The sequence below is a fragment of the Melospiza georgiana genome, chromosome 8, assembly GCF_028018845.1.
Source record: "Melospiza georgiana isolate bMelGeo1 chromosome 8, bMelGeo1.pri, whole genome shotgun sequence".
In the NCBI taxonomy this organism is placed as follows: Eukaryota; Metazoa; Chordata; class Aves; order Passeriformes; family Passerellidae; genus Melospiza; species Melospiza georgiana.
Window position 1 is genome coordinate 19,920,674 of NC_080437.1, and position 16,978 is coordinate 19,937,651.

General features: G+C 36.8%; 1 protein-coding gene across 3 annotated transcripts in view; it reads right to left on the minus strand.

The window, feature by feature from the left end:
- Window positions 1-3,624: 3,624 nt before the first annotated feature.
- ERCC6 (ERCC excision repair 6, chromatin remodeling factor) overlaps window positions 3,625-16,978 on the minus strand; it is a 41,648-nt gene continuing 28,294 nt past the window's right edge. For all 3 annotated transcript variants that reach the window (XM_058029524.1, XM_058029522.1, XM_058029525.1), the window contains 12 exons: window positions 16,524-16,700; window positions 15,033-15,149; window positions 13,532-13,627; window positions 11,571-11,789; window positions 10,753-10,863; window positions 10,193-10,312; window positions 9,069-9,163; window positions 7,345-7,490; window positions 6,554-7,255; window positions 5,737-5,938; window positions 5,336-5,414; window positions 3,625-4,923 (listed from right to left, as the gene is read on the minus strand). In XM_058029524.1, the coding sequence (XP_057885507.1) occupies window positions 4,495-4,923; window positions 5,336-5,414; window positions 5,737-5,938; window positions 6,554-7,255; window positions 7,345-7,490; window positions 9,069-9,163; window positions 10,193-10,312; window positions 10,753-10,863; window positions 11,571-11,789; window positions 13,532-13,627; window positions 15,033-15,149; window positions 16,524-16,700 (2,493 nt within the window). In that variant the 3' untranslated portion in view covers window positions 3,625-4,494. The remainder of the gene's footprint in view (window positions 4,924-5,335; window positions 5,415-5,736; window positions 5,939-6,553; window positions 7,256-7,344; window positions 7,491-9,068; window positions 9,164-10,192; window positions 10,313-10,752; window positions 10,864-11,570; window positions 11,790-13,531; window positions 13,628-15,032; window positions 15,150-16,523; window positions 16,701-16,978) is intronic.

Consider the following 16,978-nt stretch of genomic DNA (forward strand, 5'->3'; position numbering starts at 1 on the left):
GCACATCAGCAATACTGTGTGAAGCAGGAGAGGTGACATCACCCCAGAGCCCAGAATAGCAATCCCGTGAGGGTAGGCAGATGGAGAGAGCCACTGAGTTAGTAAGCATTTAGTATATTCAGCATTTAGTCTCAATGTTGGAACATGGACATTATAAATGGCCCTAAGTAGCAGAGTGTTTTTACCATGTATCTAAGAGATAAATAAATATCTCTCCCAGAGGAGATAAACTCCCAAGTGCAGACTCGCCGGCACATCCTGCCTCCTAGACATGAGTCCTATGCAAGCCCTTCAAAAACTGCACTCTCAGCAACTTTCTGTGATAGTTTTGTGTAACTTAGAATTGCTGGATTAATGATCTAGACAATAAAATACCATAATTACCTGTTTTTCCAACCAGAGCTTCTTTGTACTGTGCTATCATTTCTTGAAGCATTTTTGAAAGATGTATTTTTTCCTTTTAAAGACTGCATCCATCAGATGGAGAAACCAATGCAGGAATTAGAGTACCCAGAGGTTTACAGCATAAATTTCAGACATTCCTGTTCCTAAAAGACCAGGCAGGTACATTACTCCACATTTTAAATCAATCTCAGTGACTACGTTACCAAATGTAAAACATGAGGGAAAATTGGGAAGGAATTTAGTAATTTCTTAGCCCATACATTGGAAATATGCCAAATTTAGATAAAATTGCTATAGGGTCTCTTAATATTTAATTATTTTATCATCTTATATATCTTTTGAGAAGGCACAGCCACCAGCAGCATTATTTTTCCTTGCTGAATCACTGATAGAGCTGTTCCACTGTTCCTTAACACCTCCTCCCTTCAAGAGAGAAAACTGCTTAAACTGTAATGACTGGGTTTTACATATGAATCACAGCAGTATGCAAAAAGGAATTCAAGTTAGATATTATCCCAACAGTTTAATTATTTATCTACCCAGTTCCTTATTTTAAAAATAAAATTATTTTGGATTAGAAGAAAAAGAAAATAACCAAGTTTCTCCCTTCTGTTATAGCCCATTGAAAGGCAGAGAATTGCAGCAGTAGAAGACAGCAACATTTAGCCAAGTTTAGCAATCTTGGAATCAAAAGCAAAGCTGACCTTATGACTTGAGTACAACTGTCTATAGGTGACTGTCACCTGAAGCCAAAACTTGCAGATGTAAAACCCTACTTCTTTATAGCTTTATTTGGAGGATGACATTTACTATCTGCAACAGCCTCAATTCTCCACATGGTGCAGCCCTTTGAGAAGAGGCTGAGCCACAGACAGAAGTTAGGCATTTAAAAATACCATTTTTAATCACCATTTCTAATCAATCTATCCATTCAGCAACTTACATTTCTTTTGTGGTGTGTCATTATTGTCCAGAAAAGTCAAAGGCCTACAACCTTTAGCTAAGTCTTTTTTTCTCTATGTCAAAATTTAGTTCTATACCAGAGATGTGTTGGTTGGCTATACATCTTCAACAAAAGGTTGAACAAAGGAGAGTACTTACACAGGAGAGTAAGCACCTGGAATAATGTAAATGGAGGATGGGATGGGAGGGAAAACATCTTCATAAGCAAGAAGATTTTTTTACCTTCCCCTTTACAAATATGGCTTGAAACCAAAAGGAACAATTATGATGTTTTAACTTCTGCAGCTAAAGTATCATTTCAGCAGGTTTTACCTAGGCAGTGTACACAGTTCCCACAACTGCTTACTGAGAAATCAAAGTTTCTGCTATTTAGCTTTCTAGATTTTTATTCAACTGTATTTGTCTGCTCAGCTGTGTGGTAGGTCACATCCCACAGTAGCATGGTGTTCAGCCTTTAGCATCTTTACAGGAAAGATATTTTCAGTATTTCCTTGTGGTATGCTTTTTTAAATTTAAGTTTATAATCACTGTTCCATGCTGACACATCTTTTATTAGTAAGATTTAGTGGTTTTATTCCCAGCTTTATTCCTAAATTAACATCTGTATTTTGATTTTTCATTATCCCCTTTTTTTACTGAGGTAAGAAAACAAAATATAAGAACACACACATTCCACATAAGTGATTTTTGGAATCATGCACAAATAAAGTAGAAACTACCAACTACAGCACTGGGTACTTGGAAACTGAGACAGCTAAAATACAAGATTTGTTTAACTATGCAGCACTGTTAGTGAGGAACTGCTTCAGGTATTCTGTGAAGATGTGAAAGGAATTCACTTTACACGGGTAAAGCTAAACCAACAAAAATCAGATGTTTTATGGACTGAAAGTAGAATTTTTCTGAAATAACTCTACTACATTAAAATGAATAGTAGCTATATTATAGTCTAGGAAATCTTTTATCTATAAATCAGTAAATTTTTAATCACATATGCTTTTGAGATCAACTACTTACAGATATTTTTGAGTATTATATTAGTACTTCTTCAGTCCTTAAAGATTTTCAACAAATGCAAGTACTGGAAAAAAGCTAGTTAGGAATTTGAAATTATATGGATAATGGAAATACAATTAAAGATAATATGAATCATTTGGTCAGTGCACAGCATATAGGAGAAAATGCCTCCCTGCCCACTCTTCCCAGTGCCCAATGACTTCTAAAACACACTTTTGTTTTTCCTTTTTTAATAAGTCCATAAAAGCCAATAATTTATAAAAAGTACATGCAAGTCTATTTACATTAACAGATCAGAAGAAGCTGCAAAGTCTCCTTAGTATATAGGAATGACGTCTTTAAAATGGGAGTTTAAATAAAACAGGACACCAAAACTAACAGCTAAGGTGACAACAGCAACTTTGCTGACTGCTGAATTCCTGGTTTGCTGCTGGGATAAAAGATGGGGATATGACACCCAAACCAATTCACAGTCTGCATAGATATGAAGAAAACAGAAAATTGGTTTGTTTTTACTCTTTTTCTGATGAATTTCAAGTCATATCAACAGCAGTTGCAGCCCAAGTTCCTTGTTTCACCTGTTTTTGAAAGAGGGAATGTAAGTGAATATAAATGGGACCAGAGAAAGAGATGTTAGGAGAAGTCCCATCTTCAAATGCTGTTAGGAAAATAAACATTCTTGAATTGTCTGTCCTGCCAAAATCCAGCCTCTGAAAAGCCAAGAAGGATAATTTCTTGCAAATCTCTACAGATCCTTTATCACTGAGCAAAAATAAAGAGGAAAAGCAATTGGAAGTCTCTAAAAGGTTGGTTTTTTTTACAAAAAGAAAGTTTGTATTCTTGTTTCACCATTCATCTTAGAATATTTATACTTCCACTTAAAGTAAACAAGATAATTTCATAGTGAACAAAAAAGCTAAAACTAGCTCAGCTTTCCATAGCTTAGGGATAGAAAGGACATTAGGCATAGGTAACTATTCCTAGTTTAAGCCATACAGTAATTCAATGTTGCTGCAACCATGTGGTTTTCTTCTCAAAATCTGTCCACATTTTCCACCTTAAAATTTCCTTGTGTAGTACCTAAGTGCCCTGAAGACAGACCCAGTGTTGTACTTGGATTTGCTACAAATAATTGGTGTTAAAAGTCTCTTGACAGTTGGGTAAGTTCAAGTTTTCCCTACCCCTAGATGAATGACATCTAACACTGATATATGCTCCAACTATGCCCGAAAATCTGACCAGCTAACACCCCAGTCTATATCAAGGTATCAAATTTTAAGTGGTGGGAGGTAACTGGCCATAAATCACAGTGAAACATATGAACATTTAGTAAGTCCACAACCTGTGACAAACATAACAGTTACTGTCTCCTCAGTTTTAAAAAATACTGTAGAGCAAACACTTGCCAGTGGTATATGGGATTGTAACTGGATTGCTGATGATGGTGTTAATGGGTGCTCTGGAATTTAGTAAGTTTTCCATAATTGTCAATTGTCAGTTAACTCAATATCCTGCTACACTTTCAACTTTTTGTGATTAAACATTCATGGCATTAGAATTATTTCCCGAGTTAGTAAAACATTACAACAAAATTCTCAATACTGATGCAAGTTACAGAAAATTATTCTGATGCACTTGTCAGTACAAGTGAACCTCTCATGCTAACTACAATCATCTCCCCTCTGCCCTTTTTTTTTCTTTTTTGATGGCACAGTGTGTGCCCTATGGCCATTCAAGTAATAAACAGGAAATCAAGGAAGTAGTTTTCCAAAATTTCACAGAAATCAAAGACTTACAATCCACGGCAACATCCATGGATCTTATTGTAATAAAAGGTCAGTATATGCTCTTCACCCCATTTACATTAAGATTTCTTTTGAAGAAAAGGTGCTGATAGTTTGTATTGTTTCATCTATGAGGTAGATGGCATTTTTATATAAATAGTATAAATCAGAAAGTAAGTTAGCTTTAAGCCTGCAACAAGTCCTGCACCACTGACTGTATTCAGGAATACAAAATACTTCAAAATTTTCCAAGTCACACAGTGTTTCTCCTTAGAGAGGAGAACGGTGCTCAGCTGTACAGAGAGGTGCCTTCACTGATGGAGGGTCACCGGAATTCCGGCTTTAGCCTCCAGACCCCTTCCCCGCTGAGGCTCCTGTGGAAGGTGCAGATGTTGCGGAGCAGCTCTCTGAAGACGCACGAGTGCTCTGCAGGCAGCTTGGACTCAAACTCCTGCAGCAGCTCCCGGGTGCTGGCCTCGCCGTCCACGCGGGCCTGGAATGCCAGGAAGTTGCGCAGATCCACGAGCAGCTCATCGTACTCCGTGGAACCCGGGACTGGGGCGGGTGCTGGCTGATGGTTCTCATCGCCCTCATCCCTTGGCTGCTGTGGTAAAACAAGGTGGTTTCTTGCCCTCATACGAGCTAATAAAGATGAAGAGTCCAGAGCACTGGATGACGATTCTCCAGATTTTCCATTGAAGTGCTCACTAGAACTAGACTTCCTTATATTTTGTTTCTTTATTGTATCTCCATCCTGCAAATAAACACACAGACTATGGGGAAAATTGCATTTTGAGACCCACAGAATTTATTAAACAAAATCTGCCTGTTGTTTAGACCTAAATAACAAATACACCACTTGGTCATCTGAAATATACCATAAAGAGGTGATGTATTCTGGTCTCAATTTTAGAACTTAAGAAGCAAAAGAAAAGCGTTGCTGGCTTTGAGACAGATAAGCAAACCATGGTGCAATTTGTGACTGCTGTACCTAACTACACTTCATCAAAACAAAAAATCAGAATCACAGGTAACTAAAAATTCTAGAATTCTATATAATCATACAACAAACGTGTATGACAACTCTAAGTCGGATTTATCACATAAATCATAACAATTCACATATATCAGCTATTAAAACAGAAATGTTAGCTTCTGCTTCTTACCTTCTGCTTGTTTGAAGCTGATGCACAAGTGGAATGTGAAGAAAGCAGCATGGAGTTTCTTTTTTGGCCAAACCGACTCCTAAAAACGCATGAAAGAATTAACTCTATGAAACATCCTTCTCAAAATGACTATGACAGTTTTTCAAAGACAGACTGGGTTTTTGTTTTAGGATTCTCAAGAGCCCTCTACTAAGTTCTCTCTTCTTCTGTGCAACAATAATGCTTTCTTTGTACTTCAGAATGGACTACCTATGCTTGTAATATGCTTTCATGTCTATATTAAATATAAAACATGCACGACTGATACAAGTTACTGCAAATACTAAGACAAAAAATGTGTATCTTTAACATCCTATGCAACTCCTCTGTTTTTGGGAAAGGAGAGTGAGAACTGAACTCACTTTATTCCTGATGGTGCACCTGAGAGACCACTCGTGCCTGTCCAGGTTGGCACACCAGAAGCAGCTCCTAAACACTGCTGACGAGAGAGTCTCAGGGCTCTCAAGGCATCCTGGGCCACTCTGCTCGCTTCTGCCTCCTCCAGCACATGATCTGCATTGGAGGCATCCATAATGGCATCATGCTTCATAACACTGTGTACCCCTAAAACCAGAGGACAAAAAAGGTGAAGGAGGACATTTCTTAATTTCTGTGAAAATCAAATACTCACTTTTTAAGTGAATGCCACAATTGCATTTTTCCTTCTTCAGGGTAATTATATTAAGTACATCAGTATAGTAATTTCTAATGAGAGAACCCCCTTCTTTATCAGTTAAGTAATCAATCTGACAGCAAATCACTTCTGGTGTGCTGATGAGGTCATTATTCACAACAGACCTGGCAATTATGTGGGCAAATTGATCATTTCCATTGTTATGGACAGGACAGACAGAAGTGAAACCCTTGTGTAAATGAAGGTTGATTACATCCTGGAAATATCCAGGAGAAACACTGCATATACTTCTATATCCAGAAATGCAGATCTCTCTGAACAGTTTGTGCCAAGGTAATTAGCAAATTTGTAACTGGAATTAAAGTCAACTGGAATTAAATTTAAATTAAATTTAAACAATGAACATTTTAACTTTCACTAAAGTAACAGAATGAACATGTTTTTTATTGTAGCTCTAACCATCAGAGTAACAGATCTGCTCTTTCCCTCATTTGCATAGGTTTTATATACATCTGTTTAGTCAGCAGCCAAACAACAACTGTTACCTGATTTTTTGAAAAGCTTCTGCAAGACATAGTCATCATTTTTCTTTGAGTCCTGCTCTTCACTGTTCTCCCTTCTGTATTGCTTTTGTTTCACTAGATGAGGAATGCGCTTTCCTTCAAATTTGGCATCTTTGTGATGTTTCTTCTTAGACTTATCTCTGTGGCTCTCATGTGACAGCACATCCACCTTGTGCTTTGTTTTTGAGATGCATTTAAAATGATTATTATCAAATTGCCCATCTTCAGTTTTAGCATCCTGTTTTTCCCAAGAGCTAGCTGCATCACAAGTGAGGCTGAGATCTGTCCTGGCATCTGCACTAGCTGCACCATCTCCCTCACCAGCCAGATCATCTGCAGTCAGACCTTCTGCATTCTCTGCAGAGCCCGCACTGCATGGCACTGACTGGGACATGCATTTCTCATCACTTTCCAAGCATTCCTCCTTGCTTTCATTGAATGAATTTGTATCAGCAGCAGCTTGTGCATTATCTTTCGTGTAGCTATTTTGGTCAAAGGCTTCCAAGGTTCCCTTGGTTTCCTCACTTGTCTCTACTGCTTTAGAAGAAGAATCTTTCATGTGTGTGGTGGAATAGGAATTGGAGGATTTCTTCTTCTTGTGTGAGCTGCTTTCTGCAAGATGGACATCACATTTAGAAGTGCCATTAGCAAGTGGCTTTGGGACTTGAACATCTGAACCAGTACCTGAGGGATGAAGAAAATTAGTATCCATTTAACAAACAATTAAGACATTTTTTTCTTATAAACAAACAGAAAAAAAAAACCACACGTACCTGCAAAAATTGCACTTGTTTCTGTCCCCTGAGACACATCTGGGCTGTTCAGAGTAAACAGTTCATAAAGGTCATTGGATTTGAAGAAGCGATTCTGCTTAGGGTCTTTCAGCACTCTGTTTGTTAAAAACTGTTTGAAGATTTGTCTAAAAAAGAAAACAAATATTTGGTGCATGAAACAATGTCTAGCGATGTTTAAGTACTGAGTACAGTACTTAAACAGAAAACCATGAGCACAAACATTACCCTGCAGAACAATTAAGCAGTGGGAAGACAATGTTAGTTTCCAAAAGACCATCTTGAGTTAGTAACTTTCAAACAACCAAGTAAATTGTTAAACACAGGGATTTATTATTTTGCAACAACCCCATAACACAACAGGTAACCACTATCCTGAGATGTCCTATGAGGCATCCCTTAACTAAGCAATAAATAACTTCACAGCTAGAACTTTTTTGTCCATTAAAATTGAAAAGCTTGCATATGTAACAATAAAACAAACAGAACGCTCCTGAAAGAAAAAAACTACAGCTTGCTAAAATGACAACATTTTATGGGTTTAATTGATTGGAGGAAACAAAAGCAGCAGAGTAGCTCAGTCTGATGGTGATGACTGCATGACAGACACTGAAAAGGGGAATCAGACTTGTGGCTGAGAAGAAAAGAGCCCACCTACAGAGGACCAAAAGGAACAAATCTGTACAACACTGCAAGAATCTTCTAGTATTGGTAAAACTGCTTCTACGCCATGTCTGTAGTATATAGTGCCTAAAGCAAAAGCTGTTTTATTCTGTACAAAAAGTACATCCCTAACTGGATGAGAACTGGAAATAGTTCTTTCCAACAGTTTTATCACACTTTTGGTTCTGCTGAGATTAGGCTAGGAAAATATTTTTAAATTCAGTGGTCAAAAAACTAAGTTTTCATTTACAGGCAAGAGAACACAGGAAAACAGTAAGCATGGGCATTTCATGATTTAGAGCTTTTTGTTCTTCTGAATTTTCCAAGAGGGTATTTCAATTCTGAAGAATGAAGTCCAGACACAGGATTCCCATGTACATTCATCTGGAATTCATGTGAGTGAAGCTAACTACTGAGAAAGCTGAATGGGAAAGCAAACCAGAAAGATTTCATTGATTTTGAAATACAAGCACTTCAAAGGCTTTAGCTACACTTTGGAATAAATAACATGAATATGACTGGTAGTTATTGGGATTTAATTCTTTCACTTTGGAATGAATTGGGAATAAAATCAAATTGGGTTTGCACAGTAGTAAATAGATCTATGTACCACATACATCTTGATACATCCCAAGGAGAATATAAAGAACTTGATGATTTGAATTTGCATTTCAGACTAGTTGAGTCTCATGTTGTGAATAAGGTGCTCACTGTTTTCTGTCTATGCCTCATACTATGTTTTATAGGGAATTCTGGATGTGCTGGACACAGCTGCTGGAACAGACTGGTAAGGTACATTTAGCACATGTGTCTTGCTGCTAGGGATGGAGCAGTACAGCTGGAAGTCTAGTACAAGAAAAAGGTTCTCCATTCCTCAGTAGAAACTTTCAGAAGTTTTCCATGGTGTGCCCACCAATGACCAAGGTTGGGGATTAGAAGCAATGTGTGGACATGCACAGTTATGTCACTGTTCCACCACCTTGGATTTGCTAAAAGCATTTTCCTGAGCATGCAGCTATATCCAAGAAATCCTTCTGACTGACCTGTGGTATATCTTCTCCTCAATGGTCCCTGCAGTGAGCAGCCTATACACAGTCACCTCTTTCTTCTGGCCTATCCTCCAAGCACGTTCCCGAGCCTGGAACACAAAGGTTTGGTTACCAGATATGAGCCTCTCCAACGTGGCTGGCAGAGAGACAATGATAACACACTTTCAAACTTAGCTTGGACATTTAACAAATACTTCAAGAAATGGCATTTCTAGAGCATACGATAATTAACTCAGCAGGAGAGGAAAAAGATCTAGAAAGTCTCCAATTGTACCAATCTATGCAAAAATTACCAATACATAGATTATGTTAAAATCAGAACTTTTATCTAGAATATGTACTTTACATAAACTTATTCCAGAAGGAAATTTCCCAATAGAGTGTTAATACATACCTTTCCTTTGAACTTTTCTTCTTTAACTTAAATGAAATCTTTCCTACAAACATCTTGAACCAACCACTATACAGAGCAGTGTAAGTCAGACACTTGCAGATCTCAGAGCTACACAGCATTTCTATAAAAAAGCTTTTCCCTCTCAAACTTGTAAGCACAATATAACTGCTACATGATTTGATAAATCATGTAGCAGTTATATTGCTTACCACACTGTGAGATAAGATGAGATAATGAACAACTTCTAAAAGCTTAGAGCAGCTCTCTAAGGTTACAGCTACATATCATTATCTAGTGAGAAAGTCAATTTGAGCAGCATCTGCTCTCCTCTTCTCACCCTGCATTGTCACCACCGACAGTCCTGCCTGTTCAAGAGCTTGCACAGCTGTACTTTCCCTTCAGAAACATCTGGTTTATTTATTTTAAAAACACAGGCCATTTGAACTGTTTGTTTGACTGCACTGTAACTGACTACATGAATCAACAGGACTGAAGAGTGGTAAGGTATAACAGCATATAGGGGATGTGGTGGGAACCACTTAAATTGGCTTTGCCACAAGAGTAATCATAATGTGGAGCTGCACCCTAAGTGACCATTGCTGGGAACAGCAACTTAGGAAAGAGCAACATAGTGCTTTAACACTATTTGAGGAGATAAATGTCATTTCAGCTTCAGTTTTATTCCAACTCAGCTGGTAAATGGAATGTAATAAATCAAACTCACCTGTGTGTCTACACTGGGATTCCAGTCAGGATCATAAATAATAACCCGGTCAGCACCAACCAAGTTAACTCCAATGCCACCAACACGAGTTGTTAGAAGAAAAAGAAATATGGATTTGTCCTGTGACACAAGAGAGAATTTACTAAAGCAAGAAACAGCAAAATGTAACATTAAAAAAAAAATCTTCCTGGCTTATTTTATCAGCATTATATGCAAAGATGCAAAGGAAGCCAAGAGAAGAAACAAATTTCCTTGCTTGTCTAGTATTTCTTTTGACAAATACAACTAGTCTGATCTAAATTTCATTTACTGTTATCCAATAAAACTGCTTTTCGCCCTTCTCAAATGTGTTTCTTTCCTTAGCAGAAAACCCAACTTTATGTATGAAATAAGAGATTACATTTTCCCCTCTCTCACAAATACAGGGGTTTCATTTCCCTGAACTCCTCAGTTTTGGGTCTCCAACCTGAAGAAGTATATTTAAAAATAGAACAAAAAGGAATGGAAGAACTCGATCATACTCATTAGTACGTATTCATGTGTGGGATGGAACATCTCACCTCATTGTATTTTGTTACAAGAGGCTGTCTGGAAGCTACTGCTGTGGTGCCATCCATCCTGAGGTAGGAATAGTTTCTGTATCTCACAAAGACTTCAAGTATCTGCATCATCTGTGGTGACGGAAAAGATTTAATGAAATCCAGATGTGAAGACTGAGCATCTGTATGATGAACCTGTAAGAATTTCTAGCACTAACTGCAGTGTCAATCAAACAAACAATGAAAAACTTGAAACATTTTCTTAAATGACAGAAAACCAACTTATGTAAATAGGGCAAAAAAAATTCACAGCTGAATGCAGCGGAATATTTGAGCTTGGTTTGGAAGTCCAGGGCCATGGCTTCAAGTTAATTAAATGGGCTGGTGTGCAGCACCCCAAGGAAATCCACAGAAGGAAGACAAAACTGTGAGTACACAGGGAAAACAAAGGTCAGTGTCTGTGCCACTGTCCCAAAGGGAGCAATCCTGAGGATCAGAGGTGCACAGGCACCACACAGAGTGACACCAACTGTGTCCTGGAACTACAAAGCAGGGACAGCCTGGGACCATGTGGGCACAGCTGAAACAGCTTTGACACAGCGTATTGAAACTGGGCCACTGCCACAATGCTGTGTCATTTCAGTAAAGCTTACTGAGTTTGGGAACTGGTCACTGATTATTCCAAAGACACCAGTCATTTCAGTAACTTTTTCAGTAAGACACTGATTTTATGAGAAAGACACTACAAAAGGCGTTTCTACTTAGACATTTTTTGGAACTCTCACACACATTTTAAGTAATAGTAATAGCTAAAACTAAAAACAATTAGCTCATCTTACCTGTCTTGACTGAGTAAAAAACAGCACTCTGTGACCTTGCTTGTGCCATATTTTCAGCAAGGATTCTACCACTATCATTTTTCCAGAACGTTTCCAATACCCAAACTGATTTGGATCCTCTGCTTCAGCATCTGGCACACTCTTCAAAAGTCTGGGACTATCAGCAACGAAGTCAGGGTGATTGCAAATCTTTCTCAAAGTTGATAGTCCTAAGAGAATCTAAAGAATACATGAGAAAAATATTTCTTTTTTCATGACAAATACTTGTCTTTATGGCTTGTGGGAAAAAAAAAAAAAAGCAATAGATTAATCCACTAACCATTAATGTTTATTTTTAATAATGTTTTCATGCTAATACTTGCTTAAGGGAAAGTTTTAGGAAAAATCAGTACAAAAGAAAGTGATTGAAATTTTATGTACTTGGGAGCCTATCCTATTAAGGGAATTCTGCAACAATATCCACACTAGTAAAACCAGTCTTTACCTAGCTGTTAGGCCATGTTTTTCTCACTCAAAAGGAAAAATGCCATGAATTTGTTTCTTGAAACCATGAAATTATCATGTCTTTCCTTCCAACTCCTATCATATTAGGAGGTAACTTAAGACAGACCTTGAGGATAGTCAGTATGCCCACCAGAATGCAAGATAACAAAGAATAAATGAATTAACATATTTCAACAAATATATAAAACTGAAATTACCACTTTTGATGCCATGTTAGGAGAGTTCTATTCAGTTATTCATTCAATAATATTACAAGTGTTATTTATACTTCTGAATATTCTGAAAAATGAACTAGCTTGAAACAATGAATCCCTCAATCTTTTAGCACTACAAGCTGGATGAGCCTGCTCATAATTTATGGTTTGTTTTTACAATGCTGTTTTTCAGCTGGAATTTGCTGTTGTCATCACAGAATATCTAATAAAAGCATTGACATTTCCTGTTCAAAATTTTCAGATCCCTAGTAAATATGATAGCCCATTTTGTAACATCTTAGGTAAATTTCTGCAGAGTCTTGTACGAGTCATCTCTAGAAGAACAAGCTCCTTAAAGAAATTTTCACTGGGATAACTAAAATGGCTATGCACTTGAAAAAACTTGTCCTCTATACCTTTGTGAGATCTGGTAAATTAAAAAAAGTCAAAACAGTAATAAGGTCAATGTGTTCTGTGTATGGGACTGCAATATACATGGCCATGCTGACCATACCGGTGACTGGAGCCCCTGGGTATGCAGAGAGAATGGATTTCACAGCTCACAAGACAAGAAAATATGGTGAACTACACATTATAGCCAACACATAATATCTCTCCTCCTACAAACAAGGGCTAAAATGGAAGGGAGACACATCCATCGCATGCATAAAAATGTCAAACAAACCAGATGTGTGCAATGGAGGATTCCACAGCACATTCTACACAGGCAGCAGCAGCCAATTATGCCTTCCACTTGGCCACAGCAATTTCAACACTTACATCATGAGGATGGAGGCAGAAGATGTTGAGAAGTGACTAGTAAGACAGTAACAAGGCTGTTTGCTTATTTGCTCTGCTTTCTGTTAATACTGTGAAATCATAACAAAGTTATCACACCTGAATTGTACTCCCAGAAGTAACTATGCTTTTCCTTTGCTTCACTTGGGCAATTGGTTAAAAGCATGAATACAGTTACCTAAAACAGGTCATCCAAAAAGCCAGAATTGGTTCCCAAGATCACAAACATACTGGGAAGCTCATTCCATTCCTACTTTTATCTGGTCATGTCACTACATATGGATCACTAACTCAAACATATTTCATCTAACATTTCTGAGAAAAAAAACAGACAACTACAAAAACTGAATTGAGATCAGTGTGTTTGCTTCCCCTACTGCTCAGAATTCAGCTAAAAGAGTGCAAGGGCCAGTCCATGATTTTATCCATCCAACCATATCTGTCAGTATCCTTATTAATGCCCACCTGCATGTCTCCATTGAGAATCTGGTAAACTTCTTTAGAGTTGATGTAATTTTGATAGATTTGACGCTGCTCCTCTGTCAAACGGCAAAAGAGGACCTACAAAACAAACCAACCACTCAAGCCCAACCTGTGGGAATTTCAGAATTTTACTATGTGCTACAATGAAAGTTCAGAGATGTGTGACATACAGAAAAACTAAGTCAAAAAATACTGCACAGAAATCACTAGAAATAAATAAAAAAAAAAATTTAGAGAATGAACATGATCATTAAGATGAGTTTCATGAGGTTTTATGTGCTCTTTCCCAGTAGTTAGATCTTCCTCTCAAATCACTTTAGTTTTGGAAGTGCTGCCATTTTCTAGTTTTAATGAGGTAAAACTAGAACTGTGAAATGTTAGCATTCTCTCAAAGCTGTTTATAGTCAACTCTTTCCATTGTGCATCTGTCACCTCCCTTACAACTTGCAAATTCTTAGAAGTTTAGCAGACATGGTCTGTCCTGTCTTTAGACCTTAAGCATGAAATATAATGATTTCTCAGGTGCTCTGGTGGGCTAAAATTGAACAAAATCACTTCCTTGCATCCTGCAAGGCACCCAATATTATGCTCTATATCAAACTGATGTAGTGCCCTGTGACTGGCAAGAGCAAAAATCAAATTTATTTAAACTGTCTATGATCAAATTCTTTTATATCTAGATATTAAGAAGTTGGTTAAAAATAGTATATAGAAATTAAAAAATTAGTTAAAAAAAGATCATTAGGCTGCATATACACAGTATGGCCTATTTATTTATTATGTACCTTTCAGCACTGTCTTACAAAGACTTAACATGTCTACTTCTCTTTTAAAGTGGGAAGACAGGAAGGAGTCAGAACAGAACATAAATGCCTGAAGCACTGAAACCTGAAGAAGAAGCTAATAATTACAAGTGAGTATTTGTAGGAATTTCTGTTAACCAATACTTTCAACCTCCTCTACTTTGAATGAAAATGTTTCCTAAAGAAACATTCCACTTTGTAGTAGAGCAAACAAGTTTGACACCACAAGCCTAATATTTTGAAAATTTATTATAATGTATAGGCCATCTAGCTTGCAATATGAACAACTGCCAGCAAGTATTTCTGTATTATTTGCTGCCCAAATTAATCTTTCTACGACAGGAAACAATGCTGAATTGTTTCCTGCTGTACAAAAGGAAACAGACAGAGAACTCATTTCAATGCACTTGAGACCCAAGGGGACAGCATTAAGTAGCCCTGACTACACTTCATCTACCCTTTACTTTTTAGATAAGTGAACTCATACAGACCCTGCAAGACAGCAGTAATTTAATACTCAGTACAATCATGAAAGAATATGAATCTTGAAAGCTCTGTTCCTTATCTTTAGTTAAACCACCATTTTATCTGCTACTAGCACAAATTATCTCCACATTTTCATCAAAGACTGAGTTTTGGGGAGAGTGAGGACTCAGATCTAGTTGTGAAAATAAGCAAACCTGTTCATTTTTATTTGGAAGTGAAAGGCTCATTTTTACATCAGCCTTCATTCTTCGCAGCAAGTAGGGGTTTATGGTGTCCCGTAATACACAGGCACACTTGTATGCAGTTTTTACCTGAAAAAAGGAAGAAAAGGCACAAGTTGTATTTTGGTTCTTGATTTTAATTCTAGCAACTAGCAAAATTATATAATCAGCAATAGGAAAATACTAATAAAATTAGGTAATAAAAAAAAATTTAAAATTTAAAAAATAAAATAAAAATAAATAAAATCTATAGTTACATGTTCAACACAACATGAATTGCAATAAAATTCTTGTTAGCAACAATAAAACTGAGTAAGTAAGGCTTCCTCAGATACATCAGATTTGTCTTTAAAAGAGACCAAAATAAGATATTTAATTTAGAAACCAAAGAAAGAAGTGACTATAAATCAGTACAAAACCAAGACCCTCATGAAAAAGTGCTAATACATATAGTAAAGATCAAAAAAGAAGCCTGCAGCAATGGTGGTGGTTACCAGACAATAAGTGAAGATTAGTGCACACTTGAGACATCTAAAAAAAAAAAATCGGTACAAGAAAATCCCCATGATGACAGAAACTGAAGGTCACTCTGGCCCTAAATGGAGAATACAGTTCTATAAGGGGTAATGGATGTGTGAGATAGGTATTAACTGTAATAATGGCTAAAAATACCTTAATTTGTATTAAAACGAGACAATAAAAAATATTGATATATAAAAACAATTGAAAGGCCAACTTAGTAAATTACTAATACTTATACAAGAGAAGTACCTAAACTTGAAAAGAAAATAAAACTTCAGCAATGCATGCATGGAAAAACATTACAAACAGCAGTTAGAAAGATACAAATTTAATAGTATTTATATGAAACTTAGTCTTAGTCTGTAGATTATGATGCAGACAATTTATTTGCTATCTAGTTAAAAATAGAAAAATATTTAAGCTGTCATCAATACTGAGAATCACAACTACAAAGATTAATAGACACTTATTCAAAATAATTTCCCAAGTAATTTTTTGCTTTCAAAATTAATTTATCTACTGCCAGACTTCCAACACCTAATTACCTTTTTGAAATAAAAACTGTTTCTGAACTGGATTTAAGAATTCTACTTACTGCATAATTTGCCAAAGCTTGATATTTGATCTATTTAAATACATTAAAATGTGGAATCAGTCACCTTCCACTCCAATCTGTTTATCTTCATATCAAAGAATACTTTTAATGACCTAAGCTTTAGGACTTTTGACAAGAAAACCTTGTATATAAAGTGCACTCCTGTATAAATGAAACAGTCTCAGTTGAATGATTTTTTTACACAAGCAGCAGTAATGCATACACACATTTTTCTGGTTAGTGTCCAGAAACATACAGCATTAAGTACATTTAGAAGTTGGTTTAGAAACAACAGTAACAGCTGGAATAGTTTCCTTCAAGCAAAATGATATTTTGGATGCATTTACCTGGACAGGAGAGGCATTGCAATATCCTCCCATGGTTATTGGGACAGAAAACTGCTCCATGAACACAGGGAGGGTTCCCAATTTTCCTGGGAATATAAAGTCAAAGAGGGACCAGAGCTCCTTTAGGTTATTTTGCATAGGGGAGCCAGACAAGATGATTCGATGGGGTGTGCGGAACTATTAATAAAAACCACAAAACCAAAAGAAAGTTATTTTCATGGTTCCTGGTGTGTCCTGCCTCCTACCTCAGAGGATATTCAACTTCACCAACAATAAATTCTCATGCCAAAATATGTGGCCTCACACTCATGAAAAAACCTGATTTCTGCAATACATTGTTCATAAACTGTTAGCAGAAAATTCACACCAGCAATCTGACATTTATCAGTACTGGTAAATTACTATGCAATTTAAAATTTATAATTTTTTTCCTCTACCACACTTGTGTAAATTTA